This window comes from Channa argus, chromosome 3, assembly GCF_033026475.1.
Source record: "Channa argus isolate prfri chromosome 3, Channa argus male v1.0, whole genome shotgun sequence".
Classification (NCBI taxonomy): domain Eukaryota; kingdom Metazoa; phylum Chordata; class Actinopteri; order Anabantiformes; family Channidae; genus Channa; species Channa argus.
This window is the reverse complement of record NC_090199.1, coordinates 13,532,586-13,559,417: the sequence shown is the minus strand read 5'-3', so window position 1 is coordinate 13,559,417 and position 26,832 is coordinate 13,532,586. Positions and strand designations below refer to the sequence as shown.

The following is a 26,832-nucleotide window of genomic DNA, read 5'->3' as shown; positions in this document are numbered from 1 at the left end:
AAAAAAAACTGTTTATTTTATGAAATGAAAACAGTTCTTATAGCTTTACATTCATATTTTGCATTCATGACTTAGAGTGGACATAGTGTATGAAGTAGATACTGAATTTTAGCAGCTTAATATATTGTGGATTATTCAGATGTTTTTCCTCAGTCTTTGTAAAGTATGGAAATCCTTGCCACTAAAGTAACTTAAAAAAGATGCAACAACACACCAACACAAACAGTAGCTGTTAAAATGACAAAGTGTAGAAAACCTACATATGTCAACTGCATAGTCTTAATTTAAAACAAACTGCTACTATCAATACATTCAATACACACATACATAGCTCTCTATAAAGAAACACAGTATTATTATTAGCTTTTTAAGTTCATAAAAATTGACAAATGGAGGATTCAGAGCATATGACACACGGGAACAATATCCACTTTTACAAAAATATAAACCTTGCTCTGATAGTGTGCACACTGGTACACTGGGATATGGGTCAGTTGTTTGGAGCCTGGAAATCACCAGAGGTTATAAATACAGAGTGATTCATAGGTTCTACAGCATGGCAAAGTTCAGGAGCTGACCAGCAGATACGGGGCACAAAGAGAGCCACTTGGTGGCCCAATTATACCCGAAGTCTGAAAGCACGCTGTAAGTCTCTTTATCGTCTTGCTCAAAGAGTACTCTCATAGGTGACCGGAGTTTCATTGTCGTCTTCAACACCTGCTGCAGTTCCTAAAAGGTAAAAAAGAGACAAGGGATGTGTGGATGTAAGACATGTAGGCACTGGAGTAGAGGGTAAACAGGTGAACTAAAGTTATGCAAATCCTTGCCTGAGTGATTGTAGCTTTCAGTAAGGTAAAGCAGGGAAAGGATGTTCACTATTCCAACACAACTACAATGTGATGTTGGACGAGGTTGTTAATCTCTGTTATAATACTGAATGTGCTACTTCACCTACCTAAGAAAAAAGCTGATAAATTGGGTTTGACTCGCTCACCGCAGACTAAGTTCTTTGGTCTCTGCAACAGACGAGGTCCACAAAGTCCAATAATAAGAGCTCCTACAGGGGCTGTGAGAAGAATGGACAGCACAGCCACTGTCAGCACATCCATGCCGTACTTCTGCAGCTCCCTGTCACCCTTGCTCCTGGCCATGTCCAAAGCTGTGGAGCCTATAGCTGCCTAATGTGAAAAAGTGAGAGTTTTTGCTCTATACTCAACTCAAATTTCCACAACAGAACACTTGAAATCAAAGAAACATTTTAGTAATTTGGATGTTCTTAAAGGAAAATACTTGCAAACTGCAAAAATAACTTACTGGAAAACAAGCATCCTAAATTCAGAGCCAACAATTTCCCTTGGAACAGTACACCTGAGAAATATTTCATGTTGGCATACCTGCACTGTGGCTTTAGGCATCCATGCTAGGGCTATAAACACTTTCTCCCTCATGCTAAAGCCCGCACAGAACGCACACACAAAGGTGAATAGGACTCGAACCAGCAGGGCAATGAGCAAAGAGGCTATACCCAAACCTAGACAGGCAAACAGATGAGATACGGTCAGAGATGTCGAACCATTTTGGTTCTGTGATACACTGCTGTAAAAACAATGGTTATTATAATCACTGGTGTTTCCTCTTAACTGTGAGAGAGGAAAAAGATTAATCATAAATATGAAGCACCTAGCAGAATGTAGCTCCAAGAGTGCCAAGAGCCAGGAGCAAAATCAACCCATTTTCATAGGAACCAACCTGCCGTCTGATAATGCTGACTAAATCCGGTTCTAATTTTAAAGCAGGACACAGTTTTTGTTGTTTTGTTTAATGGAGCAAAGAGAGCACACTTTCATTTAAAAGAGTAAGAATTGTTGCATTTCTTATATAATTCATCCATTCATTCATTTATTTATTTAGAAAATTAGGCATGACTCACATACAGCTAACTGCAAATAAGAAGACATTATTCAAAGAAATCTAAGACTGACCGATTGAGCAAACCCTTTTAAAAGGAAGGAGGATTGTAGTGGGAAGGCTGTCTTGTCAGGTGTGACTGTATGGAAAATGGATTACAAGGTTAAAAGGTCAGGTAGGTGGGCCCCTTCAGAGAATTCTGTTTGGGGAAGTCAAGGAGCAGCTCTGGCCAACACAGACTGAGGTTTTGATACAGACAGAGAGATGACATTTCCCCTGGGCTTTTTTTTAGCTATGAAAATATATTTACATCTATACACTTATATTTGAATCTGTCACAGAGATAACAGCTGTGTCACTGTCACATTTGAAGTGTGTGGGTGCATGCACGAATGTAGTAGTGTGTGTGTGTGTGTGTGTGTGTGTGTGTGTGTGTGGGGGGGGGGGGTTTGGGGAGGGGGGGGGGGGGGGGGGGGGGGGATCTCACCAACTGTGTGTCCCTCCAGCTCAGAGACTCGAATCTCTGCTCCAATGAGTCCGAAGAGCAGAGGCTGAAAGATATCCCAGACCAACCCTACCACCTCTTCCACACGTTTCTAAAGACAAACACAACACAAACACATTAAGGCTGTGTTCTCAAGCAACTGCACAGACTTATGACAAATAAAAACTTAATGTATAATAACAGATTAAAAATAGCACACTAAAAGTAACACACTTGTCTTTTAAGGCTACTGATGTTAGCGTGCATAACTTATTACAGTTTTTGCCTTTTACAGTTTGCATATGTTTGCCTCTGATAAAGCCTGTCAAACAGGAATTTGTGAATAACAATGCAATTTTTTGTTGAGGTTAATCTGAAATGTACTTTTAAAGATGGACAAATGTCAACAGAAGCCAGACAAATTCATAATAATTTCATCGGGGGGCGGAAGTCTAATCTTTAATTTGAGTATGTTTACTTTGGACAAATACAAGTACAAGGAGGAAAAAATATACGGAAACATATACAATACATAAAATGGCTGCCAAGGGAAGGGGCAGACTGGCACTTGTTGATTTCACAGGTGACAGAAATAAACAGAATAAATGTAGATTTCAAGTGTTCTGTGTGATTACTGATCAGTTTAAGTCAAATGGATCAAAAGTAACTGAACAGCAGGACAATCATTCAAACATGTGAAGTAATGAAAATGCTTTCAAGGGTGAGGAGGGGGAATGTCCTCTGAGTTGCATTTAACTCGCTGAAGACCAGACTATAGCATGGGAGACCCCACAATAAATTCCTGGAAGTGCATCATCAGGGATGATAAAAACATCTGTCATTGACTTCAAAGTTTTTTCAGAAACAAATTATAAAAAATCTGAGACTTCGAACTTTAATCTGGGATCCATTACTTTGATTTTAAATGTGCTGAACAGTAGGGATATATATAATTACCTTTTCTGTTCCCCAGCCAACCCCTGCAAGGAATGCCAACACCAAGGTGCACAGACCCCCAGAGCCTGGAAATCCAGCCACACCACTGCCAAACACAGCAAAGACAGACAGACCCAGAACCAGGAAGGAACGCTTCTTTGTCAAGTGTTTCTAGTAGAAAGAGACAGTTAATGGTCACATACAGAATATTTCCATAAAAAATAATGTTTAAATAAAAAATGCCCCATATGATCTTTGATGTTAGGTTGATAAAATCTTAGATTGGTGTTTTGTTCTATGCCAAGTGCTCTTCTCAAATGTCCTCAGAGGGTCAAATCACAAGTGTACAACATCCTTGATTTGTTTTTCACAAACTTGTGTTTTCTCGTCTCTAGGTGTTTCATAATCATACTGTGATATCAAGTAGTATAAAGATGGTAAATAGTAAAATTGGCTAATGACACAGTCACTCGTTTTCTGTCACTCTGCAGTTAAAATCTGTGTCGGGCTCCGAAAACATGTTTGAGAAATCAGATCACTTCTGTGCTCTATTTATATGATGATTTCGAATGATGCATGAAAACTCCATTCCCCAATTACTAGAGAAATCTGGTGTTTCTGAGTAACCTGGTTACCTAAAGGCATGTAAACACAGCCAATAATACTGCGAGACAATGCTCACCTGGTCGATACTAGGAAAGTACTGGATTAGGAAGCCAAGGATAATACCAGCAACCATTCCACCGGCCACCTCCAATACTCCTCTCAAAAGATTGTACCAAGTGGACCCTAGAAGTATCAGCAGACATAATATACAGCTAACACAACACAAAAAACTTAAAGTCCTGAAGATGTGCAACAATTAGTGACAGTAACTAGGTGAAAGCTCTGTGAACTTATTAATTGGACATTGTGTTTAACCTTAATAATTTAACAAGAGAACACTTATACCCTCTGCTGAGCTTCTGACAAATTGCAGATAAACTTTTTTTCATGTGGTTTTCAGTGTTGACTTACACTGCAATACACAGCACCTGATGCCACTCCACTGGACATGTGTTATATTTCAGGAACACTGAACTGTACATTCACATATTGCTTCACCTCACACTACTAAACCCTCATATACTGTAGGTAGGTTACCCGTGGCGAAGGCCATGCCCAAGCATGTGGTGAAGCCGGTGATGGCGAGAATGTCATCAAAGCTGCCTGCTGCCATCAACAGTGTGGGGATGCCCTGCTCCACACCGTAACCGTCCTTCTGTAGCAGCAGCATGGAGGGAACCACCACAGCTGGAGACACAGCACCCAGCACAAAGCTATGATGTAGACAAGATTCATCCATAATTTAAATACTTTGAAAAACATCAGTCTTTATATATGCTATTGTGAAGAGACACAATAGTATATTTAAATACTGTACTGAGATACACTAAAAGACATTAACTGGACTGTAGACCTGCACTGGAATTAATTTTAAACTCTTTACCATTTAAAAAAAACACAGTGAGTGGAAATTTACTACAATATTTTATGAATACAATAATGTCTCTTGTTTCAATAAAACAGTAGCTATCAATGATAGCTGATATATTTGACTGATAACCCAGCACTAACAGATGACTCAGCAATAACTGTGTGAGATAGTGGGAGGGTTTATTGTGACCGTTGAAGCCATGTCCTCTATTCTCTGCTTCCTGTGAACATGTACATTTAGGCACAGTGTGCAATATCAAGTTCAATCTTCTACTGTATTTCTTACATGTAACAGTTGGTTACTTAACAACTACAGTGCATTTGCTTCATAAGCTCTTTCAGCTCCTTCAATTTGAACACTTTATTATTTCTTAGACTTTTTATTTTAACTTTTGCAAACTTTTTAAATCTAAAACCAAAATCTTTTAGTCCCGCCCCTACCTAGCTCCATCAGATTGCATTTGCCGGTTAACTACCAAGTTTAGGTCTTTCCACAAAGGCTTTATAGAGTTCAAGTCTATCAGAAGTCTGTATTGTTTTCACTTCGCCATTATGGGTTACTAAGGTTATCTTAATAGGCAAATTAAAAACACAAAATATAAAGTGGTTGAAATACTTTTAAACACAGAGAACCTAACACTTTAAGGTCCTTCTAAGGGTGGTGAAAAAGACACACCCTACTCTGTCTCTGCTAAACAAAAAGATTAAGTAGAGAATGGAGAATGGCAGCAAAGGAAAGGAAGTAGTGTTTTATTACCCAAGGATAAAGGCCCAGACCCATGGCAAGCCCAAGAGGAAGTGAGAGATCAGAGCTGTGGTACAAGCCTCTATCATGCAGGGTCCAACTGCTACACGTATACACACAGCCTTCAGTTTCTTGAGAGCCTAACAACACATACATACATAATCCAATAGTCTGTAACAATAATCAATCAATTTCCAAACAGTAATAAAAAGATTTGTTTCATTTAATGTTTAAAATATTTAATTTAGGGATGTGAAAATCAATGCGAAATTGAGCCGTTACTGCTTCACCGAAGCTCAGATATGACTCCTTTTACTTATGGCATCACTTTGTGCTCTTGTAAACACTGAAGTGTATCACTACAGTAATGTAACACTGTTACAGTAATTAAAATGTGTTATATATCTAGTAATTAAAATTAAAATGTGTATAAAATGTGTGTATGTATGTGTGTGTGTGTGTGTGTGTGTGTGTATATATATATATACACACACACACACACACACACACACACACACACACACACACACACACACACACACGTAAGCAGTCAAGCAGTGGACTGTGAGGCATACCGTGGGATCCAACCCTAGACCAGCTCTGGCCAGGATGACAGCCAGAGCAATGTTTCTCAGTGAAGCAGACCACCTGAAGTCAATGTACACCCCTTGTGTTACAACTGGAATATTCCTCAGCAGGAAACCCATCAGCAGCATACCTACAACAAAGCAGAGAGGAAAGATGACCCTTTTCTAACTAGAAATACTGTTCACTTTATTCTGTCTCTCATGCAGCTACAGACACAGGATAGAGATCACCTGATGTTGGTGAACAGTGCTCAATCTAGACACACGAGACACTGACACTCAGCACATACAATAAATACTGGGTTATAACAATAAACACTTTCAACAATATCCAAACCTACTCTAAAACATCATGAACTTCTTGACATTCAACACTACAGTACAAAAATTAAAACTACATTAGTAAACAAGGCAACTCTTAGAAGACTTCCTTATAAATAAATAGAAACACAAGAGAGAGACATTTAGAGAGAAGTACCCTCAAATGTGTGATTCAGTCTATATTTTGGCATTATTTGCAAATGAGGAGTGGCTTCAGTTTCCTTGATTTTTATCTTGTTGTGGGTGCAGTTAAAGGCTTTAAATATTTCTATTCAAATTCAAATTCATAACACCAGTAAATCACATGGTGCTACATTTAATTATTACTAGGTGGTACATCATGATTAAAATCATGATGTAATCATTGCATTGATAAATTGTAAAAATTCCAAGTCTTTGTGCCGCACTATACACTGAATACACACACACACACACACACACACACACACACACACACACACACACACACACACATATTGATAGATAGATAGATAGATAGATAGATAGATAGATAGATAGATATACATATAGGTATATTATAGATAGATAGATATAGATATATATGGTGATGTGTGTCATATAGTTCTCATGGGAGACATTCTTTTTCAAAACCTAAGTGAAAGTAGTCGGAATTGTGTAGTTGAATATCACTAGGTGGAGACATCTCCATTGCATAAAGCAAAACCTAAAATCCTTACCAAGGAGTGGTGGTAATGGCGGAAGTTTGGGCAGATGAATGAGGGCAACTAATTTGCCACCGATGACTGCGCAGATGAAGAGTATTGTGATGCCAAACAGGTTTCCCCCTGGGAGACATTCTTTTTCTGTGATAGACCATACCACTCCAAAGAGCACAGCTGCCAAAAGAACTGGAAAGGACAGAGGATAATGACAACAAGGATCTGATTACTAATTCACATCACAAGAAAAGAGTAAGTGATAAAATAACTACATTTTTTATTGCTGCATTACAATTGCCAATTCATCAACAGTAAAATTCATTTATTGTTGATTAAATACCTGTCTAGAAGAAGGGCAAGTAATATTATATAATCTGCAGTTTTTCAAACCTTGTCATAATGTAAGGACTGCCATACAAGATATGCTTGTCACCTAAGCCAATAGGGGATGCCCCCTTGCTAACTGACCTTTGGTAATAAGAGAGGCCAGGAGCCCTTTTGGTGGACATGGACAAAATCTGCGAAGCAACGGGCAGCAGACTATTGGTGGGTCTGTGTTTGTGCCAGCATCCACGACAGGGTTTCGAGGAATAAAATAGGTGGTCTCCTCTGTAACATTTGGGCTAGAACAGCGTCGTACCACCACCTGGATCTGGTTTACATTTAAATGCTGGAAAAGAAGGATCAGGATATGGAAAAAGACAAGTTGGTTATCTTTTATAGGCTCCCAAACGCCACATATGTAAAGAAAATATATGGAAAAGGAGGTTGTTTTAGCTTAGATCATCTTAAGTGTTACACTTACACAAAAATAAATCCCGCAAAACGCAAATATGTTTCATTGGTGTAGTAAGAAAACTATGAAGTGTTAAACCTTATCAGTATTACTGCCACAAAGATACATCATGCCCTCAGAGTTCAGGCGGCTTTTTATGAGCAAGCATTCTCAAAGCGTTTGCTTAAAGTTTTAAGTGTGCTCACATTAGAATTACAGGAACAAATGATGAACAGATTTATCTAAAAGGTGTTGGTCTACTTTACAAGTACAGCAAAAGTTGAAAAAATTTGAAGCATTAAAACATGATAGCAACTACTTGTATGTAGCTTAAAATATTTTCACGTTAATATAAACCTAGCAAATTGATGTTTACTAGTCAATAAGAGTCTGTTGAGGATTGTACCCCCACTTTCCAGTGTAGTAACTAAATAAAATTACATTACAGCAGGGAAATAGCACAATAGATTAGCCAATACTTTACCTCTACATGGTTTGCTGCAGGCACAGCAATTCTGTCGAGCAGTGGACTGGGTGCTGGACTAGGTGCTGGACTAGGTGCTGGACTGGGCTCTGTTGTAGCAGATTTGGGCTGGGTTTCCTCCATGACAATTTGCTACTGTATTTCTGTTCTTCAGCTTTCTATTACAGTACATCGAGCCAATGGGTGGGGCTGGCCATTGATACACTTCACTCCTTCACCTTTAGTTCTGTAGTCCCAGCTCTGACCTCAATATGGTTTTATCAGTAGAAAAACAAATTACTGTTTACTTAATAATGGAGAACAGTGGTGTTGGTGCAGGTGTGCAAACTGACATGAAATAATGCTCTCACACATCTTTTGTCCCAGACACGTTATACATTAGTCAAAGTCTAAAGGAGACAGTTTTATTATATTATGCAGATCATGTTGTTGGGTAAACTAACTCGGGTTGGAGCCTCATGACCCCTGTTTAAATGAGAATCTGTTCAGGTATTGACACATACTGGTCACTGTGTGATATCAACTTTTAGCAATTCCTTACCAATAATAATACATTATAGATAAAAGTAGGCAATTAAATATCACTAAACTCACACTACTACAATGTTTTGACAGCCCTCAGACGCCGCTTAGTCTAATTGACAACAGACCGCACTAATCGATGCTTACAGCTCAACCATATGGCGCTAGCGTTACATCAACTAGGTTACTGAGGATGCTCGGGTTCCAGTTAACTATCCCAACCCATACAACTAGCCTCGCTCGCCGTCTTCGTAATCAGCCAAGTTCAGGAAATGTATGTGAACGTGTTGTTGCGGTGTTTCGTTGAGTTTACATGAAGACATCGTGCGCACGTGTGTTAACGGACCCTACGCAAAACACACCTTCTGCAATTAGCTGAGGAAGCGAACCCACGCCTCACCATGCACATCCATTTTCGTACACTATGTTGTTTCATTGGTGAAGCCGCCCTGACGTAACTAAAAAAATAAAAAAAAATTTGCCGGTCCTTTAACTTAGAGCAGATTCACAAACGCTGTGAGTTAAACTAGCGAGAGGCGGCGCTATTGTTAGCATAATGTTAGCATGTACACACGGTCGCTGGAAGAAACCCACCGTCGTTTGGAGTCGGTGAATCAAGTTTCACGTTAAGGTAACTTTTACCCTTAGACATAACTCAGCTTTTTAATGCGATAACAGTAACGCCAAGTTGATAATGGACACGCGGTGGCCAGTCGCGCCTCCACGCTCACTAGCAACAGCTGATTGTGACTGGTCCCATTTAAAAGGACAGTGACCCAGCTGCAGAGACCACCCTGCGGCGGAAGTTACTCCCACAGACATTGAAGGTTATGAAATGAAAAGCTCACCTCGCGTTGCACGCTTTCGTCATCGCTTGAGAACTGTCAGTAGCAGAGACCGAGCAGCTGGGGAATGAGGCGGATTAACCAGTGATTGACAAATACACGCCGTGCACAGGAGGGGGAGCGGGTTAAATGGGGAAATCGCCAGAGTTCATCAGTGAAGATGGTTTAATGGATGTTTACACAGATTTCATTAGTGACAATAAAATCCACACAAACTGCTTTGAAGAGAATTAGCAAGGGGTCTGTTTATTAAAGGACTATCACTATATAAAGTGCTTTTACAGAGACAAATTGCAACACAGGATGAAGACGGAACTTCTATCAATTTTTTTAAGCATAATATGTAGAATCACAAAAATATTAAATTGTGCACACTTTATTTGATTGGAAATAACTTGATGTGCTCGCAGCAGGTTTCTCAGAGACTCCATCCTCCATCGATGATTTGTTCTGTCCCAGTCACATAGGCTGACTGTACAGGACCCAAGACACATCTCAGGTTAATTATTTAAGTACTGGCAAGTTAGCAGGAACTTCATCTGAACTGACATTTTCAGAATATTAAAGGGTTACAGTAGAGTTAAGCATTCAGTCTGTAGATGCTCTCCCTGTCTTTTAATACACATTGTTAATATGTAATTATTTCGATCAACTCTGAAAACACTCACTTCATCTGAGGCCAGGTATACACACAGATATGCCACCTCGTCAGCTGTGCACATTCTGCCGGTTTTTTGTCTTGCCATGAAATCCTTATAAGCCTGCAGAGAAGAGTTACAGTAACTTATTCTTTATGTTCAATACCCAGCCATCAGGAAACCTTTTGGAAACCACGTTACATGACTCATTGCCATCAGATTGGGAATAAAAACAACTACAGATTTCAGTACCTGTTCTGGGTCAGGTTGGGCCTGGATCCTATCCCTCAGTGATGGAGTGTCAACAGTCCCTGGGAAAATATAAAAAAGCAGCTCTGATTTTCTTCTGAACTTCCATCTAACATAATACTAAATACATTTCCTGTATAGAGATAGTCTTTCACTTTTTAGAAATGTTTGAAAAGTAAATGCTTGTCTTTTGCACATAATACCAAGAAATGTATCTAGTTTATACAGCATTTATTCAGATTTGCTTTGAAAGTATAAACTTATTGGTTATATTTAAAATTCACAGTCCCCAAAATTGCGAAAAGATCAATTTCATTAGCACACAAGGATGCCTCCAGGTTACTTTTATCTATAAAAATGTTAGTGACTGTGTATAATACTTAATAAATAATAAGCACTCAATAACAGTTTCTTATAGCAGGTTGTTCTAAACTTACCAGGACAAACACAATTACAGCGAATTCCTTGGTCAATGAAATCAGCCGCTATAGATTTAGTGAGGCCAATTACTGCAGCCTTGGAGGTACTATAGACGCACCGGTTCACAACACCTGTCACTCACACAGACACACACGCAAAGCCATTATCTGAGATAAGAGGATTACAATGAACATGGTTATACTTCAATGACAGTGACTGTCCTTTTTTGTTGCTTATAATGTGTTGCATAAAGTATGTCCTACTTGCTTCTACATGGGTGCAGCATCCTTTACCTTTTATGCTTGATGCAACAGAAGCCATATTAATAATGTTTCCTGACTTCTTTGCCAACATCTAGAATGAGAAAGAAATCACAATGGTGCCATATAAATGCATTTTTAATATATCGAACGAAGCCTAAAGCTATGTAACAATTTCAGTTATCCATTTAATATAATGAGAGTGATAAATGTGCTTTGATCCCCGCTAAAATTGCCCTTTGCTACCATTTGGTGAGTTTGCAGATAAAGGTGGATTAGTGATTAGTCACTGCCTATCATGTCACAGGTTCAGAGTAATACAACTAATCCCTGCAGACAAAGCATGAGAACAAAATCAAAGCATATGCCATTTAATTTACGATTTACGATGACACGTATTACATTCACTCAACAAATGGATAAACAGATTTAACATTTGATAAATGGGGCAAAGGTCACCTTTGGCAGGAAAGCTTTGCACATGAAGTACATGCTCCGGACATTCAGGTTCATTGTGAAATCCCAGTCAGCCTCTTCACAGTCCAAGATAGATCCATGGTGCACAAACCTGTGTGTAGCCCAGGAAAAATAACCCAAACATATCATAATAATGTAAACTGGTATATAATACAGGATTACATACATCACGTAAACATTTGACTTAAGATCAACATGGAAACAATTTACCCATCGATTAGAATCAAAACACAGATGAGCAAAAGACATTATTGTAAGGTATGAACTTTTAAACTAAATGTAAAAATAATTGCTAGTGAAAACAGTGTGCTAGCCCCCCTCTTTAATTTACTGAGCATTAAAGGTGCCAAATTAGAGAGTTGTGTTAAGGAGATTGACACAGGTCAAGTAGAGGTTAACCCTTTAGATATAGGGATTCTGGAAATGCAGATAAGCAGGAGATGGATAAACAGCCCCAATCTAGAGACAACATGATGGTACTGTAACTAAAAAAGTCAATTACCTTTTAAGTTTACAGTTACTAAATACTTAAGGACAACATGAACATTTTAGAAAAATGAAGAGTACCCAGCTACATTGAACAGCACATCTATATGGTCATGTTCCTTGGCCAGGGTTTCCACTTGATTCTTTTTAGTCACATCCACAACCTTCGTCTTGATCCCTGTTGATGGAAAAGAAAAAGTGGGAGTAAATTTGACCGCCCCATTATGCTTTCCTAATAACAAAATATTATAAAAAAATTTATTTTCATGTCTTCATATTATTGTGGAACAGGCTTGTTTAATCCACCAACCTTAAGTAAGTCATGGAAAGCAGAGCAGTAACCATAGAGATTCACACAATCATACACAATCAGAACTTGTTGCTACTTTGTACAATTCCTGTCTTTCACCTCCTAACCCTTAACTAAGTATTGCAAAAGTATGTATGTCTACTAAATCAATTAGTCTGTAGACATTTTTATTATAATTATTATTCCTTATATTAGAACTTATCACCAAACTGGAATTTATTTAAGCTATATGAGCTCTTTACCAATAAGTCACTTTAAGCAGAAATGCAAGATTATTAGTTAGTATACAATTCTAAAAAATAAGCAAAGATTCTGGATTTTTGACAGTTGGCATTACAGCTGAAACCACAGGCTCTGGGCATTTTTCACTACTGTTTGAAATTATTTAGGTGCAGTGTGGGGATCCACAATAGAACTGCAGGTTACACCCATCCCAACTGCATCACACCAGTTGCCCAGGAGATGGCAGCTGCAGACAGCACATATTAATCTTACCTGGGATTCCGTCCAGCTCCTTCAGCTTCTCTCCATTGATATCTGTGGCAGTGACCTGAGCTCCCTCTTTTGCAAATGCCTACAGTAAAAAGAAAAAGAAATAAAAAAAGTATTGTCTGTCCATAAGATGTCTGTAAGATGCTATTAAGTCCAAAAATCTATTTAAAAATATATCTTAAAAAAAAACCTAAACTGCAGCAAAGACATAAGCTTTTGATAATAAAAAAGGCAGAGAACAGTGAAAAGCAGGAATTTTTCAAGCTTATTATTAACACTGATTTGGTGCCTGAATACACACCTTTGTCACTCCCTCTGACTTTAGGCAATCGTTTAGGTCACAGTGTCTTTAAACACAGAATGTCTCTTTCTAACACTGATCCCTCAACAGCCAATTTCAGTTCCCCTTCTGGACAGATGATAGCGTATAGCACTGCTGCATCATTAACCACAGAGCAGACCACATGAGCAAAAGGGACCTTTAAGTCTAAATGGAAAATGCTCACTTTACACCATATAAAAGTTAATGATCTGAAACATCATAAAGTCTGGCTAGCCTATGTGTGTGAGAGTTTTCATAAAGATGCAGTCACATCTGAAGAATCTTAGCAAATTACAGCACAGAATCTGTGATTATTTTCTCTTTGTGTAACTCATTTAGGTGTTATAGCTCAGGGAATTTAGCTACAACATTAAAACCACTGAAAGGTGAAGTGAATAACACTGGTTATCTCATTACAACGACACCTGCAAGCGGAGGAACATATCAGGGAGCAATTGAACCGTCAGTTCTTGAATTTGATGTTTTAGAAGCAGGAAAAATATGCAAGTGTAAAAATCAGTGCGCCTTTGACATGGGCCAACCTATAGTGGCTACAAAACCAATGGCAGCGATTAGGGTTGAGACATCCATTGACATGGTCGTTGAAGCATGAAGGGCACGAAGGGTGGGCTGTCTGGTCTCGGCCCACAGAGAAGGTACTGTAGCACAACTAACTGAAAAATGTAATGGTGGCTATGATCAACAGCTCGTTGCTCCCACCTACTTTCTAGGGGATGATATAAAGACCTAATTATCTAACCATATGAATAAATTTACTCTATTCCCCCACACCTGTTACACGTGAATGCATTAGAAATGATGTCGGACTCCGTTATTGTGTTCTCTACTCTAGGGCTGGCTTCTCAGCTCTCTCCATTAGAGTCACTGGTATATGCCTGTTCATTTATTAAGCCATCATCTTCCTATCACAATCTTAGATCATAAGATAGTACACAATGTACAGGATCTGCTGTCTGTGCTCGAAAGCTTTCTTGCTTGAGCCATTTGGAATAGTTTACAGAGAGAAATTAGACTGACAAAGATAGTATCCCACTGCAAATTCAACACTGTTTTAATGAGTTATTTTCTAATTATCTTTGTTAAGCTAACTGTAGTATATTGAGTCATTTCATATCCATTTCCATTACTAGCCTTCGATATTTCATATACAGTCACAAATGTTCTATTGTCCTGTCTATCTGTCTGAAATAATGCTGACTCTCTTGCAAGGACTTCCTTAAAAGGCTTTGCTAATGCTAACAAAATTCTACTGACAAATAGTGTATATAAATTTGAATAAATAAACTAAAGACATTAGCAGCCACTGAAATGAATTCAGACAGTGTGAGCATCTATAGCATGAAGAAGCTCACCATTACAGATGCAGTATGGTGCTAAAGAAGATAACGTATCACTGGCTGTCAACAATGTACAACATTCAAACTAGCTGTTTGCACACAAAAAGGGGTGAAAATAAATGATAATGTCCCATTTCTCAAAACCTGGAAGTCTTAACACTACAAGCTATTAAATAAAATATTTCCTCCGTGATTTAGTCTGAAATATATCATTGACAAGTTCTTATAAAACTCATTACTAGTGCTGCAGCACGTCCAATCCCCTGTGCGGCAGCTGACAACACAATCACTTTCCCATCCAGGCGGCCCATAGTGCTTCTTTCACTGTTGCTGTAATGAGAAAAGAGAAGAGTATTAAAAATAAAAACAGGTTCATTTCGGTGGTAAAACTTCTTAACAATTAAAAACTTCTGCTGAAAGTTTGTTGATATATATACAAAAGGTGTTTGTGAAGGATTAATGCATTTCAGTTGCGAAGCTAGCAAAGAATGAAGTTTCTTCATTAATGAATTCATACAAACAAGATTTTCAATGTAAATACCCAAACAAACACAAATAATTTACTGTTTTAACGTCGCGCTCTTCAGGGGGATGCAAATTTAAACCTAACATAAGAACAATGCACATTCAGCTTGCATAAATGTTCTTTCATCATCATCATAAGTAACAAAAATGGTTAAGGATTGTACATAAAAAAAGAAAAAATAAATTGGTGCAAAAGTTTGCATCCCTCTAAATAAATGTATTGCACATTCAATATTATGTTGAATAAAAAAAACTTCTAAATCTTCTAAAATATTTCTAAACTTTTGCACTGAACTGTAAAAAGAAGAGACCTTCAGGAAGCCAAACTTTCTGACATCATCCTGAAGTATCCAAAATTATTCCATTTTGAAAAGGGTCATTGTGACACCCCACGAGACAGTGGGCAGTTGGGCACTGTGTGGAAAGCAGTTACTCTACAGTTGGAGCACATGGAGGCGCCAACTGAAACTGAGGTCAACTTTTCAAAGCTGAATTATAGTATCCCATTCCGACTGCCAAAAGGATCCTCTGCCATGTTAAGAAACACACTGAGTGGGTGGCAGAGATTTGAGTTGAGCGTACAATGGTACATTCACGTACACGAGAGTTTAATTTAGAAAAGAAAAACAATACCAAAAAAAATCATTTAAATTTTCATCAACTGAACAGGACGAAATATGGCATTAGTTGGATACTATTCTCAGAGGCAGATCAACTCAAATTCGGTGCTTTAGTTAATATTGGTGGCAGCAGGATGGTCAGATCAAAAATAAATTACAGTGTTTGGGTTAATTGGTAATGAGAGAACATGTCGCCCAGTATAACAGTGGCTTACTGATGTGCTTTTAATAAGTTTTGGTCAACAATGGAGCTCTAATGGAATTAATACTATATGCCAGTCCATCAGTGACACCTCATTGCTTTTGTTTTGAAAATCTGGCAGGAAGACAGTCTTTTCATCAGAGAGACAATGGAAGAAGTTCGTCCTAAGTCTATCAGAAAAAACAGTGTCTTCAATGTAAAGTCTTTAGCTACCAATACATTAATGGTGAAAACTGTCAATGATAGAGCAGGAATCTGGAATAGGTCAGGCATCCTGCTACAGTTTGTGCAGCTCCTGTCTCCAGTGAGAGGAAGACAAACCCCACTGTACTCTGCAATATAACAATTCAGTTCTCTTAACTGGATTTAGGAAAAAAAGAAAAAAAGAAGAGTGCTCAAAAGAGATTTCTGAACTGGCCAGATAAGCTCAAATACAACAACTGTAGAAAGAAAATTACTGAAACATACAGCAGAGAGCAAGATAAGGGACACCAGTTTTACCCAAGTAAGATTGTCCTAATAAATACTGAAAACTTTTATCACTCTCCTCTATCCACTGATACTGTGCTATGGTAGTGTGCTCATTTTCTTTCTCATTCTCTTCTTTTCTGCTAAAGATAATTTCTGCTTCACACAGTATACCCAATGACAAGAGCGCAGCAAGAACAACAAAAACATTAAAAAAACTCCCCTTTGGGGACACCAAACATCAACAGACAGCTGGATGCTTACTGGGAGGAAAAGTGAAAAAATGCTCAAAATTAATAAGAAAAGCAATTTGAAAAATACCAAACACAGAGTGTCCAACTCTCTCCCATGTAAGAAGAGAATGATCTTATGGGAGAAGTGAGGCTTAAAGTTTCATTTATCATGAAAAAAGTAATAGATTCAACATTCAATCACTGAACTGAAAATTGCACTTAATCAGAATAAATTCAGTTCAAACTCCACTGCTGGGCCAAAAGACCAACTTTAATACAGTATGTTGTGAAAAGCTGTTTTTCAGAGAAAAAGAAATCTTCTTCCAATGAAGCAGCTCTCTCCAATAACTGTCAACACCTGCCTGCAGCCCAGTGGACACACAGAGATAAATGGACTAATTTCTCTACATAGTCTATATAAATACAGTTAAGGCAGCATAAACATGGTGATTTTTCTATTGAATGCTGAAAAAAACTTACAAAATGTGTCATCTTCAAATGCCATATTACATTATGCGTATTACACAGCACAGAGTATAGAACACTGGATTTCTGTTTTTGATGTTCTGATTTGCGTAGCAGTACAAAAAGTGCACTTGTACTAGATTTACTGCATTTAAGAGTTGTTGGAACCAGGTCCACCTACATTTAAGTTGTACAATTTCAAATAAAAACAAAAAGTTTCAATAGTGGCTTGATTGAGCTTTATGATCTTAACCAGCTCTACAACAACAGACCTGTAAATCATTATGCAGCACTGCTCTTGTATCTGGATTGCAACATCATCATGATTACAACATTATGCATAAGACTGAACAGTGGGGCCATTTTTGGAGGAGGCCGCCTGTAATGCTCAAGAAATGACACGTTGTGTGGCTAAATACAGAAACATAGGTCTGACTGAAGCTTTAGTGGTAGGCTACTGAGAAGCTTACAGCACAAACACAAACTGTTATGTCGCCCACTTACACATAACATCTATTATATTTGATCAATGTAATGTGAGTGGCTGCACAGTTGCACAGGCAACAAACAGTATCCGTAACACTTAATTAGTACAACACCCAGGTGAAGGTAGGTTTTCTTTATTGCGCACACCTACTATCACTGGGGAAGTCGTACAAATGATTATCACAGTCTGCAAAGAGAACTTTAAGCTTAATGAAGCTGTTTTGAAAACTTACCCTGCGTCCACTCTGCCTCAGAGTCAATAAGCGCAGGAACCCTCCACACGTGACCTTCTGCTTATACTTCTATTGGTTCCTGACCAGGAAGTATGAGTCACATGACTTTTTTTATTTTAGGAAGACGATCTGAGAAAGAGGGTGCTGCTCATTATTTTTACTCATGTACTAAAATGAATTGATGTTGTATATCGCATATATTCTATTATATACCTTCTACTTTATTTATAAAACAGAATCATCGAATTATTTTTGGTTCTATTTTTGAAATAATGAACCTAACAGTAAAAAAGCCGTTTTTAGATACTCTATCCTGATGCTAGTTAGTTATAATGTCAAACATTATGCAAATTAGTATGGTATAATCCAGTTTCTTTGGAAAGAAACTGAGCTTTCTGATGTGCACAAAGTTCTGCATGCAAGCACATTTGCTGTCACCATAGGTTTGTACAAAGAACATAAAAACTGAGCTTAATAATTAGCTAATTGTAAATGAAATTACACACAAATTAAACTTAAAATTTGAGCATGTGAGGTAAATCTTTTTCTGGTCTGGGGATTTCAGTCCGCATGATATCAGCATGGAGTTTGACCACATGTCATAAGCTTTTGCTAGAGATTTCGATTACTACATTTCCACATTTCCTTTAACTTAAATATTTCATCTCAATTTGAACATCCAAATTTTTCCATGAGCAAACTTAAAAGGCTTTCTAAAGCTCCAAAAAAGCTACAAAATGGATTGATTGTCAGTTGCCATTTCCAAGGTCAAAAATGAAACTCAATGTCTCTTTCTGTTTTTCATGCCAAGCACCAAGGAACCAATTTATTTATCAAACTAAACCCAATCTTTATAGCCTTCAGTGACTCATGTACTAATTATGTTCCACTGCTATCCTTTGACTGTTAACTGACCAAGCTCATTAACCTCTCTATTATATTTGAATTCCACAGCTCTAAATTTAAAAAAGCAAGTAATTGTACCGTCTTTAGTTTCTGTGTATAATAATTAATAATAATAATAATTCCATAAAAGTTTAAAATGTGTTTTGCTGAATAAGGACAATCAGTCAATCAATCAATTAAACCTAATGTCTATATTATATTTGTTGTTGTCAAGAAAGACGCATATTTAACTTGATATTAAAGTACACTTGTTTTAGAGCTCCAAATAACTTCCCAGGCCAATAGAAAATGTCATGCATTTCTTCAAAAGAAATGGCACAGTGTCATAGTTATCATTCATCTGCAGTCTTGCAGATAAATATAGATGTAATCCACTGAGTTTAAAGATAAATATAACTTTACATATCATCCAGAGGAACATTGTCAGCTCTGGCATAATAATACACTTGAGCCAAACAGTTATGTTTAAAGTGTTGTCAAAGCCAAACCCAAAAGAAAAAGCATCATGTGTTGTAAATGGCACAATCAAAGGGTAAATCACAACCCCCCTTTCATATAAGGAAAAGATATATGGAATCATGAAAGTAGGGATATCGGCACACACTTCAGGATATTTTTGAAGTCTTCAAACTCAATCAGCTAGTAAATATTATTCAAAGCAGTCAAAAGTTGCAGGCAAGCGACCTAGTAGACATCAGTTAGATGACTATTTCCTCAAATGAACTTTCATGATCTTGATGTGAGTGAACCATGCTAGGTGCTAAAAGAAAGGAAACTGCTGCCTTTCTTGCATCGATTTTGACTAGTCTGTGTGTGTATCATGGAAGTAAAAGAGCAAATTGCTTTAGTAACCCTTTAAAAATCTATGAATTAGTACAGTATCTGCTTTAGAAGTCACTATAATGACTTATTGATTGCATTGGAGCAGAAAATTAAAGCACTTCCCTCCTAAGGCTACATATCCATTTAATCCAAAAACATTTGTCACCTTGTGCAAAGATTCCATTACTTGTTTTAACCAAACCAGTCTCTCTCAAGAGAGCTCTTCGATGTATACATTTAAACAACAGGCTCAAGGCAGTTGAGTGTATCCCTGATCTCTTTGTTTCTCATAATAAAATAGTAGGGAGAGGGCCCGTTTATAACTGGAGAAATATCAAGAGGTGCTTTGCATCTGAATATTCACCATAAAATAAAATAAAAGTTATATTATATGTACAGTACTTACCATAATGTGAATGTCAAAAAAAGCAACATTAATGGAGTTGTGATAGAGAAATGACTCATAAATGACCTCAAAATTCTCTTCTGTTAAAAAAACACAAATCCATCAAAGCATTCAAAATAATCATTCACCACCAAGGCACTGGGTCATAGTTACAATTTAATCCCGAAAGATTCCAGACGTGCTGCTACCAATTATAAATTGGGGCCTTTGTGTGAAAGCTGCAGACACACCAGGAGGTGAATATTTAGCACTAAACACATTATTGTAAACATGCAGAGAAGCAGATGATTTCTCTTATTTGCTTGAAGTTACATTTATGTATATATTGAAAAAGTACTGTGAAGACTACATATGAAAGCATTTTGCACCTTTCATTGTTGTCAGTGGGTTTCCATTATGTCCTTAGTTATCTGTAAATGGTTTTAGTAAACAAACACATCTCCCTGCAGCAACATAGCGGAAGAATTAATATTTAATAATTGGGTATAAATGTTTTACAGGACATATCTTTTACATATTGTAACAACATTAACAACATTTTGTCTAAAAGAAACTGTAGTCAAGATATACAAATAGTCATGTAACAGATTCCGCAGGAAAACTGCCAATGGTTCATAAATTCTTCTGACTTGAGAATAGAAAAATACTTTTTTGATTAAAATACACTCTGTACAGGCTGCAAAATATATCTCTCCCTCCCTCTCTCTCTTTCTCTCATGCTGTGAAATGTTCTTGCAATTATATTTCCTAAAAGAACCTGTTAATATAACATGAGTCACATCATTGATGAGCTGCCTGTCGGAAAGGACTAAGATTCATGAAAGAACACTGAATAAAACTAAAGTAAAACTAATACCACTTTGAAAGTTTGACACAGCTTAGCTGCTCTTTTACATGAATGTGACTATGAAAAAAAAAAATAGCAATTGTCTTTGGCTATAAAGTACCTGTCAAATATTATGAATCAGGAAATAAAGCATTTTTTCTGATTTCACTTTTATATACGATTTAGTGCACCCACCTACGGTATCTTTGACTTCTAGATTTATAATTAGACACTGTATAAGCAGCACTAAATGTAATTTTAAATTTAAGAAAAACACCTCATTAACTAAAATTGGACATGCTTTTTTATTTAAGTACTTTAGTGATTACTCTTTATTGAATTACATAAATAAATGCTTTTCCTCATTTGATGTAAGTACTGCTCAGCATTTGAACGATAAATTATCCACAATATAATTTAACTCTGTTTGACTTAGGCCTAAGCTAGGAGGCTTTCCATTTAAGATGATCTCAGTTGTTTAAAGATCGCTGCAAAAGGTGGGTGATGGCTCTGTATCTTGTCTCATGAGTCTTGGACAATTTCCTGACATTGAATTCTTGGAAAATCCTATCAATAATTTCTAGCCTGCCAGAGCTGGATCTTATAAAAGCCAAAATATGACAACACTGAGTAAAGACTGATGTTTATGGTTCTCTTGTTGCAGTAAAACTGCTACCAAATGTTTACACTTGGCATAATTCAAGCACTTTCTGGCTATTTGGGATTATGAGAAATGGTAATTCTGACTCCAGCTTTGAAGGTGTCCCCTGGCCAACTCAGAAATGTATCAACAGTTGTAATAAATTATCCCATCAGTTATGTCTTCCTTTTTGACCCGTGACTGTCATTGATGTGATTGATGTGAATTCTTTCAGTGGCTAAGTGGGAAAAAACTAACGAAAAGCAACTTTCAATCTACTGCAAAATGCAAAAAAACGTGACATGAATCACTTGTCAAATTCTTTTTTTAGTGTTTTTTTTTATATTTTGCAAAGAGTTAGATGAGAATCAATACCACTGGTGTGTCTGTGCATTAAATATGGAGCAGAAGCTGGGAGGTAATAAGCGCAGCTTCACAGGGAGTTGCCTGCTTTAAATATTTAACACTTAACCTTTTGGGTTAACTTTCAGACTGCTACACAAGAATTTACAAGAATTCACAATTCACAAGAATCCGTATAGACCATAAAGTGCACAGCACCTACAGAAAGTATTCACCTCCCTTGGACGTTTTCACCTGTTGTTCATAGTGTGCATTCTGATGGCCAAATACCTTAATTTTGCTCTCATCAGACTACAAAATCTTTTCCCTGTGTTCCTCTAACATAAAGCTCTTACTGGTAAAGATCTCGGGCAACCTCCGGGCAACACGGTGGCCAAAACATTAGAACCAGCTCTTCTTATAAAATTCACTCTGGAATGACTCCACTACCCCCTTTGAACTCAGTAATAAACAGTAGAATTATCACCTTTTTGACAGTTTCAACCTAAAAACTGAGAAATTACAACCTTGTAAAAGTAGAATTTATGGCAGAATCCCTGTATTGGATTGCATTAAATTGCACATGTGGTCTTGATGGTATGATTGGTGTACAGTATATTTTATGTTTCTGGCAAACTACAATGTTATATACAATACTTGTATCTCAATGGTGTTGATGGATGCTTTTTGAAATGTCAGCTTAAGTTTCTTCTGTGAGCCATTTAGCCTCCTGGATCTCTATAACATTTTCTGTGGAACTTTGTTGAACAGGCCAGAATAGAGCTCGAGACATCAATGGCAGGTGAGAGAATTTGACTGTTTTTGACTTGTGATTCTTTTAAGATTAAAATTTGCATGCACACTCAAAAAATAAAAGAAGAGGAAAACTTCCCAACCAGCAGGGCAATTTTTTCTCCCTCAGTTCCTCTTATACACTGATCGAAAAGGTGGAATTCACATACATTCTCTCCTTTCTTTGAGGACCTGTTCAAATCAGTGTGGTCTACTCAGATGTCATTTCACCATACTGATTGTAATCACGCTAAAAACCTGTATTGATTTAAGCATCTGTCATGCTATGTGCAGTTCTGAATGTGGGAAATCACAAAATAATCCAATGCAGGTCCCATTTTATCAGACAGTGTATCATAGCCAAGCAGAGAAACAAAACAAAAGAAAAAAACACTGTGCATCATTATGGTTTTGTATTTTCATTGGAAAGCCTAATTATGCTAAACAGTTTTCATCTGAAAGTGAACTTTATTATTTCAGAGCTAAAATCTGCCAGGCATTTAAGCTGCTAAAACAGATAACAATTAGAATTTTCTGTCAGATTTGTGGCACACAAGTTCCACTATAGCAAGCCAAAAAGAAGAAAAAAGACCCTGTTGTATTGCTAAATAGGAAACATAAATAAAGATGTATTGCTGAAAACAAATGTGCAGCTTTGCATACAATAGATGGATTTCAAATTTATATCACTGGGCTTAGGGTAAACAGTATGCCAGGCTGCTTAAAATGGATGTTAAGGGAATGTGTGACCATAATTATAATTCTACCCAAAAGGCTTTCAAACATTGGCAGACACAATTTTTAATTTTATTCTCACACACTTGTAGCAGAAGAAACCAGTGTCACTTATTATATTTGGAATCGTAACAAGTTGGAAGGAGTTTCAACACCTCAGCATCTAAATGCTATGTGACACTTTGGTAATGGAGTAAATAAAAACACATTGAATTAGTTCTCCCAAATACATTTCATAATTTCGACATAATTTTTGGCAAAATATATATTGTCATATTAACAATGTAGCTTTTTAAATAAGTAATGTATAATGAATAATGACAAATCTGTTTTTAATGGAGATGCTGATAATTCCATACCACAAAACAACACACAAAGATAAAACCGATTTGATAAAGCTATAATAAAACAGAGTCATTGTGAATCCACAGACATTAAAAAGGATATATTTTTTAACAATTACTAGCACTTACCTTCCAAAGATGTTTGTAACCGTCAACCAGGGCAATTTCAGAACCCTGTATGAAAATGTAGGACAGCAAGTTCTTAGATTCACTCACATTAAGATGGAGCAAGGATTGTTGGCACCATGACAGAGAATCTTTGACTATGGCACCATGACACTGTTCTGGCTGTAAAACAATCAAGTACAATCAAGTATAGCATAAGTATAAGTCCAGTGTTCAGCAAATTAGATTTAGGAACATGTTGAAAGCAGATGAAAAATGTCAATCAAATATTAAAACAATAATAGCCTTGTGTCCTTGATATCTCAAGATGCTTAAACAAAAAATGTAATAAAGTGACAAAAGCATCCTCCCCCCTTCTACAGGCCCAATATGCAAACTGTAAGAGGTCTAATTTGGATTCTGTGTGCAGCATTTAATGGCCACTAACAAAGATCTAAAAATATTTTGGTGCACTGATTGGACAGTGGATCAGTAGTGGAATGTTTCCATAAATAAGGGACTGTCCCAAAAATTAAAATAAATAAAATAATAAAAATAAATAAATTCATTAAAAGATACTGCACAGCTGATCAGCACATGATTGAAGTACCCTGTAACTAATATTAGCAGGCATTCAGACACCACTTATGTTTGTATCTGAAAGGAATTCATCCTAACATAATGTGCACCTGAGGTTTGTTTCATGCCCTGCCAGACTGCTCTAGCTATGTAGGTTCAGCCTCATTCTTTTCTTTAGTTATTTATATTAAAACTGTAATCCATCCATCATCCATTATCTGTAACTATTTAGGTGTGCCCCGCCTCTGATGACGGCTGGGATAGTCTCCAGCCCCCCGCAACCCCGGACAGGTCGCCAATCTATGTCAGGGCCAACGCAGAGGCACATACTCCCACGACACTCTCCGAACACCACACCTGCGGCTGGTCCCACACCTGAGCACCACTCTTCAAAAAGTCACTAAACATGGCTTGGATTAAATGAATGTCATATTTTGTAGCAGGTACAGCTATGTTTGATGTTGAGTGAGAAATTAAATCTGTAGTGGGAACCGGCTTTTTGTAACTAAAATATAAAAATAACATTTTTATCATTTGTCACAGTTTTTTAATTTCACAGAGAAACCAAATAAACAAACTGAAGCCATTTCTGACTTCCACAAAAATTTCAGTTATAAAACTGCATGCTGTTTATCAGCAAGCCTATTTGTCATCGAGGTGTTGAATAGTGTCCTTGTTAAAATACGTCTAGCTGATGAATAAGCTGCTTCAGTATTATAGAAGAATTGCTTTTCCTTTATTATATTCCAGTCATGGCCTACAGACGTGCTTCCCCTTAGTGGAACAATGTTCTTTCCTCCTTGTACTGCCAACACTTGTGCTATAGGCAAGTTTATCTTGCTAACTGATGATTTTGACATTCACACTTTAAAGGCAGCACCTAGGGAGGAACAGTCGTCCATAATGGGAAACCTTCCAGCACAGTGATGATGAAGACCTGACAGACTGAATATTCCCTTCATATGTCTTTTATACTAGGAACATAATATAAAAAGCTCACATATAAGCACGATATAGAGTTGACAGTTTTATGTGATTGCAAAGTCACCCAGTACACCCAGTTTCAGGTAAAATGCATATGTTAAAATTGAACTGATTTTTTTTTGCTATAGCTACTTGACCCTGATAAAAAGGTTCTGTTCAAGGCAGTTTTTCTTTTTCTTCAAAAAGCCTTTGAAGGACCCATTTGATAACACATATATTTCCCAGTACTGTCAGAATTGGCCACATGGAGACCTCATAGTAGGCTCAACCCTTCTACAATTAACCCCTTCAGCAAAACAGCTTTTGTTTCTGAATGCATGCTTTAAGTCCCTCATATAGCTTATGTATATATATCCTGACACACTTGCTTTATACAGCACCAAGATAATCACAAAGACTTATTAATCAATAGACAGTTTTATCTTAACCTGATCTTGTGCCTGAAGGACAAAACTGACTTCTTTTTACGACCTAATTCTACTCCATGCACAAAGCATTTTTACAAACATGATCTGGGATTACAACTAGAATCTACTGTAGACGTTCAAATTATATTTTCTTACCAAGACACAAATGGATTCAAAAGCACGGTAGTACTGAGCTTCTGTTATTTTCCCAGTTGTCCAAGTGGAACTGTGCCTTTGATTTTGTTTTGAATTCAAAACTGTGTGAGAAAATGGTGAGAAATAGACAGATGGGAGCAATGAAGAACACGTTAGTGCAGTGCATGTAGTCATCTTACCCGCTTAGTGACTTCTGTTTCCATTTCAGCAGCTGCAATTATTCCTGCAAAACGTCTGAACCGCAGAAACAATACCCTTCAAACAACGTCCCAGGAACCTGTGAAATGTGTCAAAGCTCTTTGTACATATGTCATCACAGCATTTCCTTATGGCTTTGCTCTTGAGTGCCAACATAATGTTTGTTTTGACCACATCTTACTTGACAATTTTGGAAAGAGATGTGCCTGAGATCTGAGAACCAGATGCCACACACCTCCTGGGTACAAGGTACTCTATGGAACTAAGGTCAGGAGATAAAGTTAGACATTAGAAAACAAAGAGTGGACATCATTTACTTTTATTTTTCTCGGAATGGTTTCCATTCTAAAGGGTGTTCTGTGTACAGCAGCACAGCCTATTTTCTTTTGGTATTTGCTGGTTCATACCCCTCAAGGAGAAACAGAGTTGTAATTCCTTACTTGTAGGAGCAATAAAGAAGCTTGCAATACACATTAAGTGGTTTTATGGCACTTGACCAAAGTATCACTGAAAATGAACTGGCTCCTAGCTGTGAATATCTGGGGCTGAAGACCTTTGTAGGCTACACCTCCAAAAAGTTAAA

At 37.3% G+C, this 26,832-nt stretch overlaps 2 protein-coding genes across 10 annotated transcripts; both read right to left on the bottom strand.

Moving 5' to 3' along the window:
- si:dkey-162b23.4 (sodium/hydrogen exchanger 9B2) lies at window positions 1-9,892 on the bottom strand. 9 transcript variants are annotated; one of them, XM_067498362.1, is made up of 13 exons: window positions 9,767-9,892; window positions 8,397-8,641; window positions 7,606-7,807; window positions 7,156-7,326; window positions 6,125-6,267; window positions 5,562-5,689; window positions 4,472-4,647; window positions 4,011-4,117; window positions 3,350-3,499; window positions 2,396-2,504; window positions 1,395-1,531; window positions 956-1,178; window positions 1-729 (listed from the first exon to the last, which is right to left on the bottom strand). In XM_067498362.1, exons 2-13 carry the CDS (start codon window positions 8,517-8,519, stop codon window positions 668-670), a joined length of 1,731 nt encoding a protein of 576 aa, XP_067354463.1. In that variant the 5' UTR covers window positions 8,520-8,641; window positions 9,767-9,892; the 3' UTR covers window positions 1-667. The 9 variants fall into 9 exon arrangements, with proteins under 9 accessions (XP_067354463.1, XP_067354462.1, XP_067354461.1 ...); XM_067498361.1 differs by having other exon boundaries at window positions 8,397-8,636; window positions 9,767-9,873; XM_067498360.1 differs by lacking the exon at window positions 9,767-9,892 and adding an exon at window positions 9,281-9,753 and having other exon boundaries at window positions 8,397-8,636.
- A 96-nt stretch (window positions 9,893-9,988) lies between these two features.
- Window positions 9,989-18,106, bottom strand: bdh2 (3-hydroxybutyrate dehydrogenase, type 2). The gene is made up of 10 exons (XM_067498369.1): window positions 18,008-18,106; window positions 15,015-15,105; window positions 13,099-13,177; window positions 12,375-12,471; window positions 11,790-11,898; window positions 11,364-11,424; window positions 11,088-11,201; window positions 10,654-10,712; window positions 10,432-10,524; window positions 9,989-10,235 (listed from the first exon to the last, which is right to left on the bottom strand). The coding sequence occupies exons 2-10, from the start codon at window positions 15,084-15,086 to the stop codon at window positions 10,182-10,184; spliced, it is 738 nt and encodes a 245-aa protein (XP_067354470.1). The 5' UTR covers window positions 15,087-15,105; window positions 18,008-18,106; the 3' UTR covers window positions 9,989-10,181.
- Between the last annotated feature and the right edge of the window lie 8,726 nt (window positions 18,107-26,832).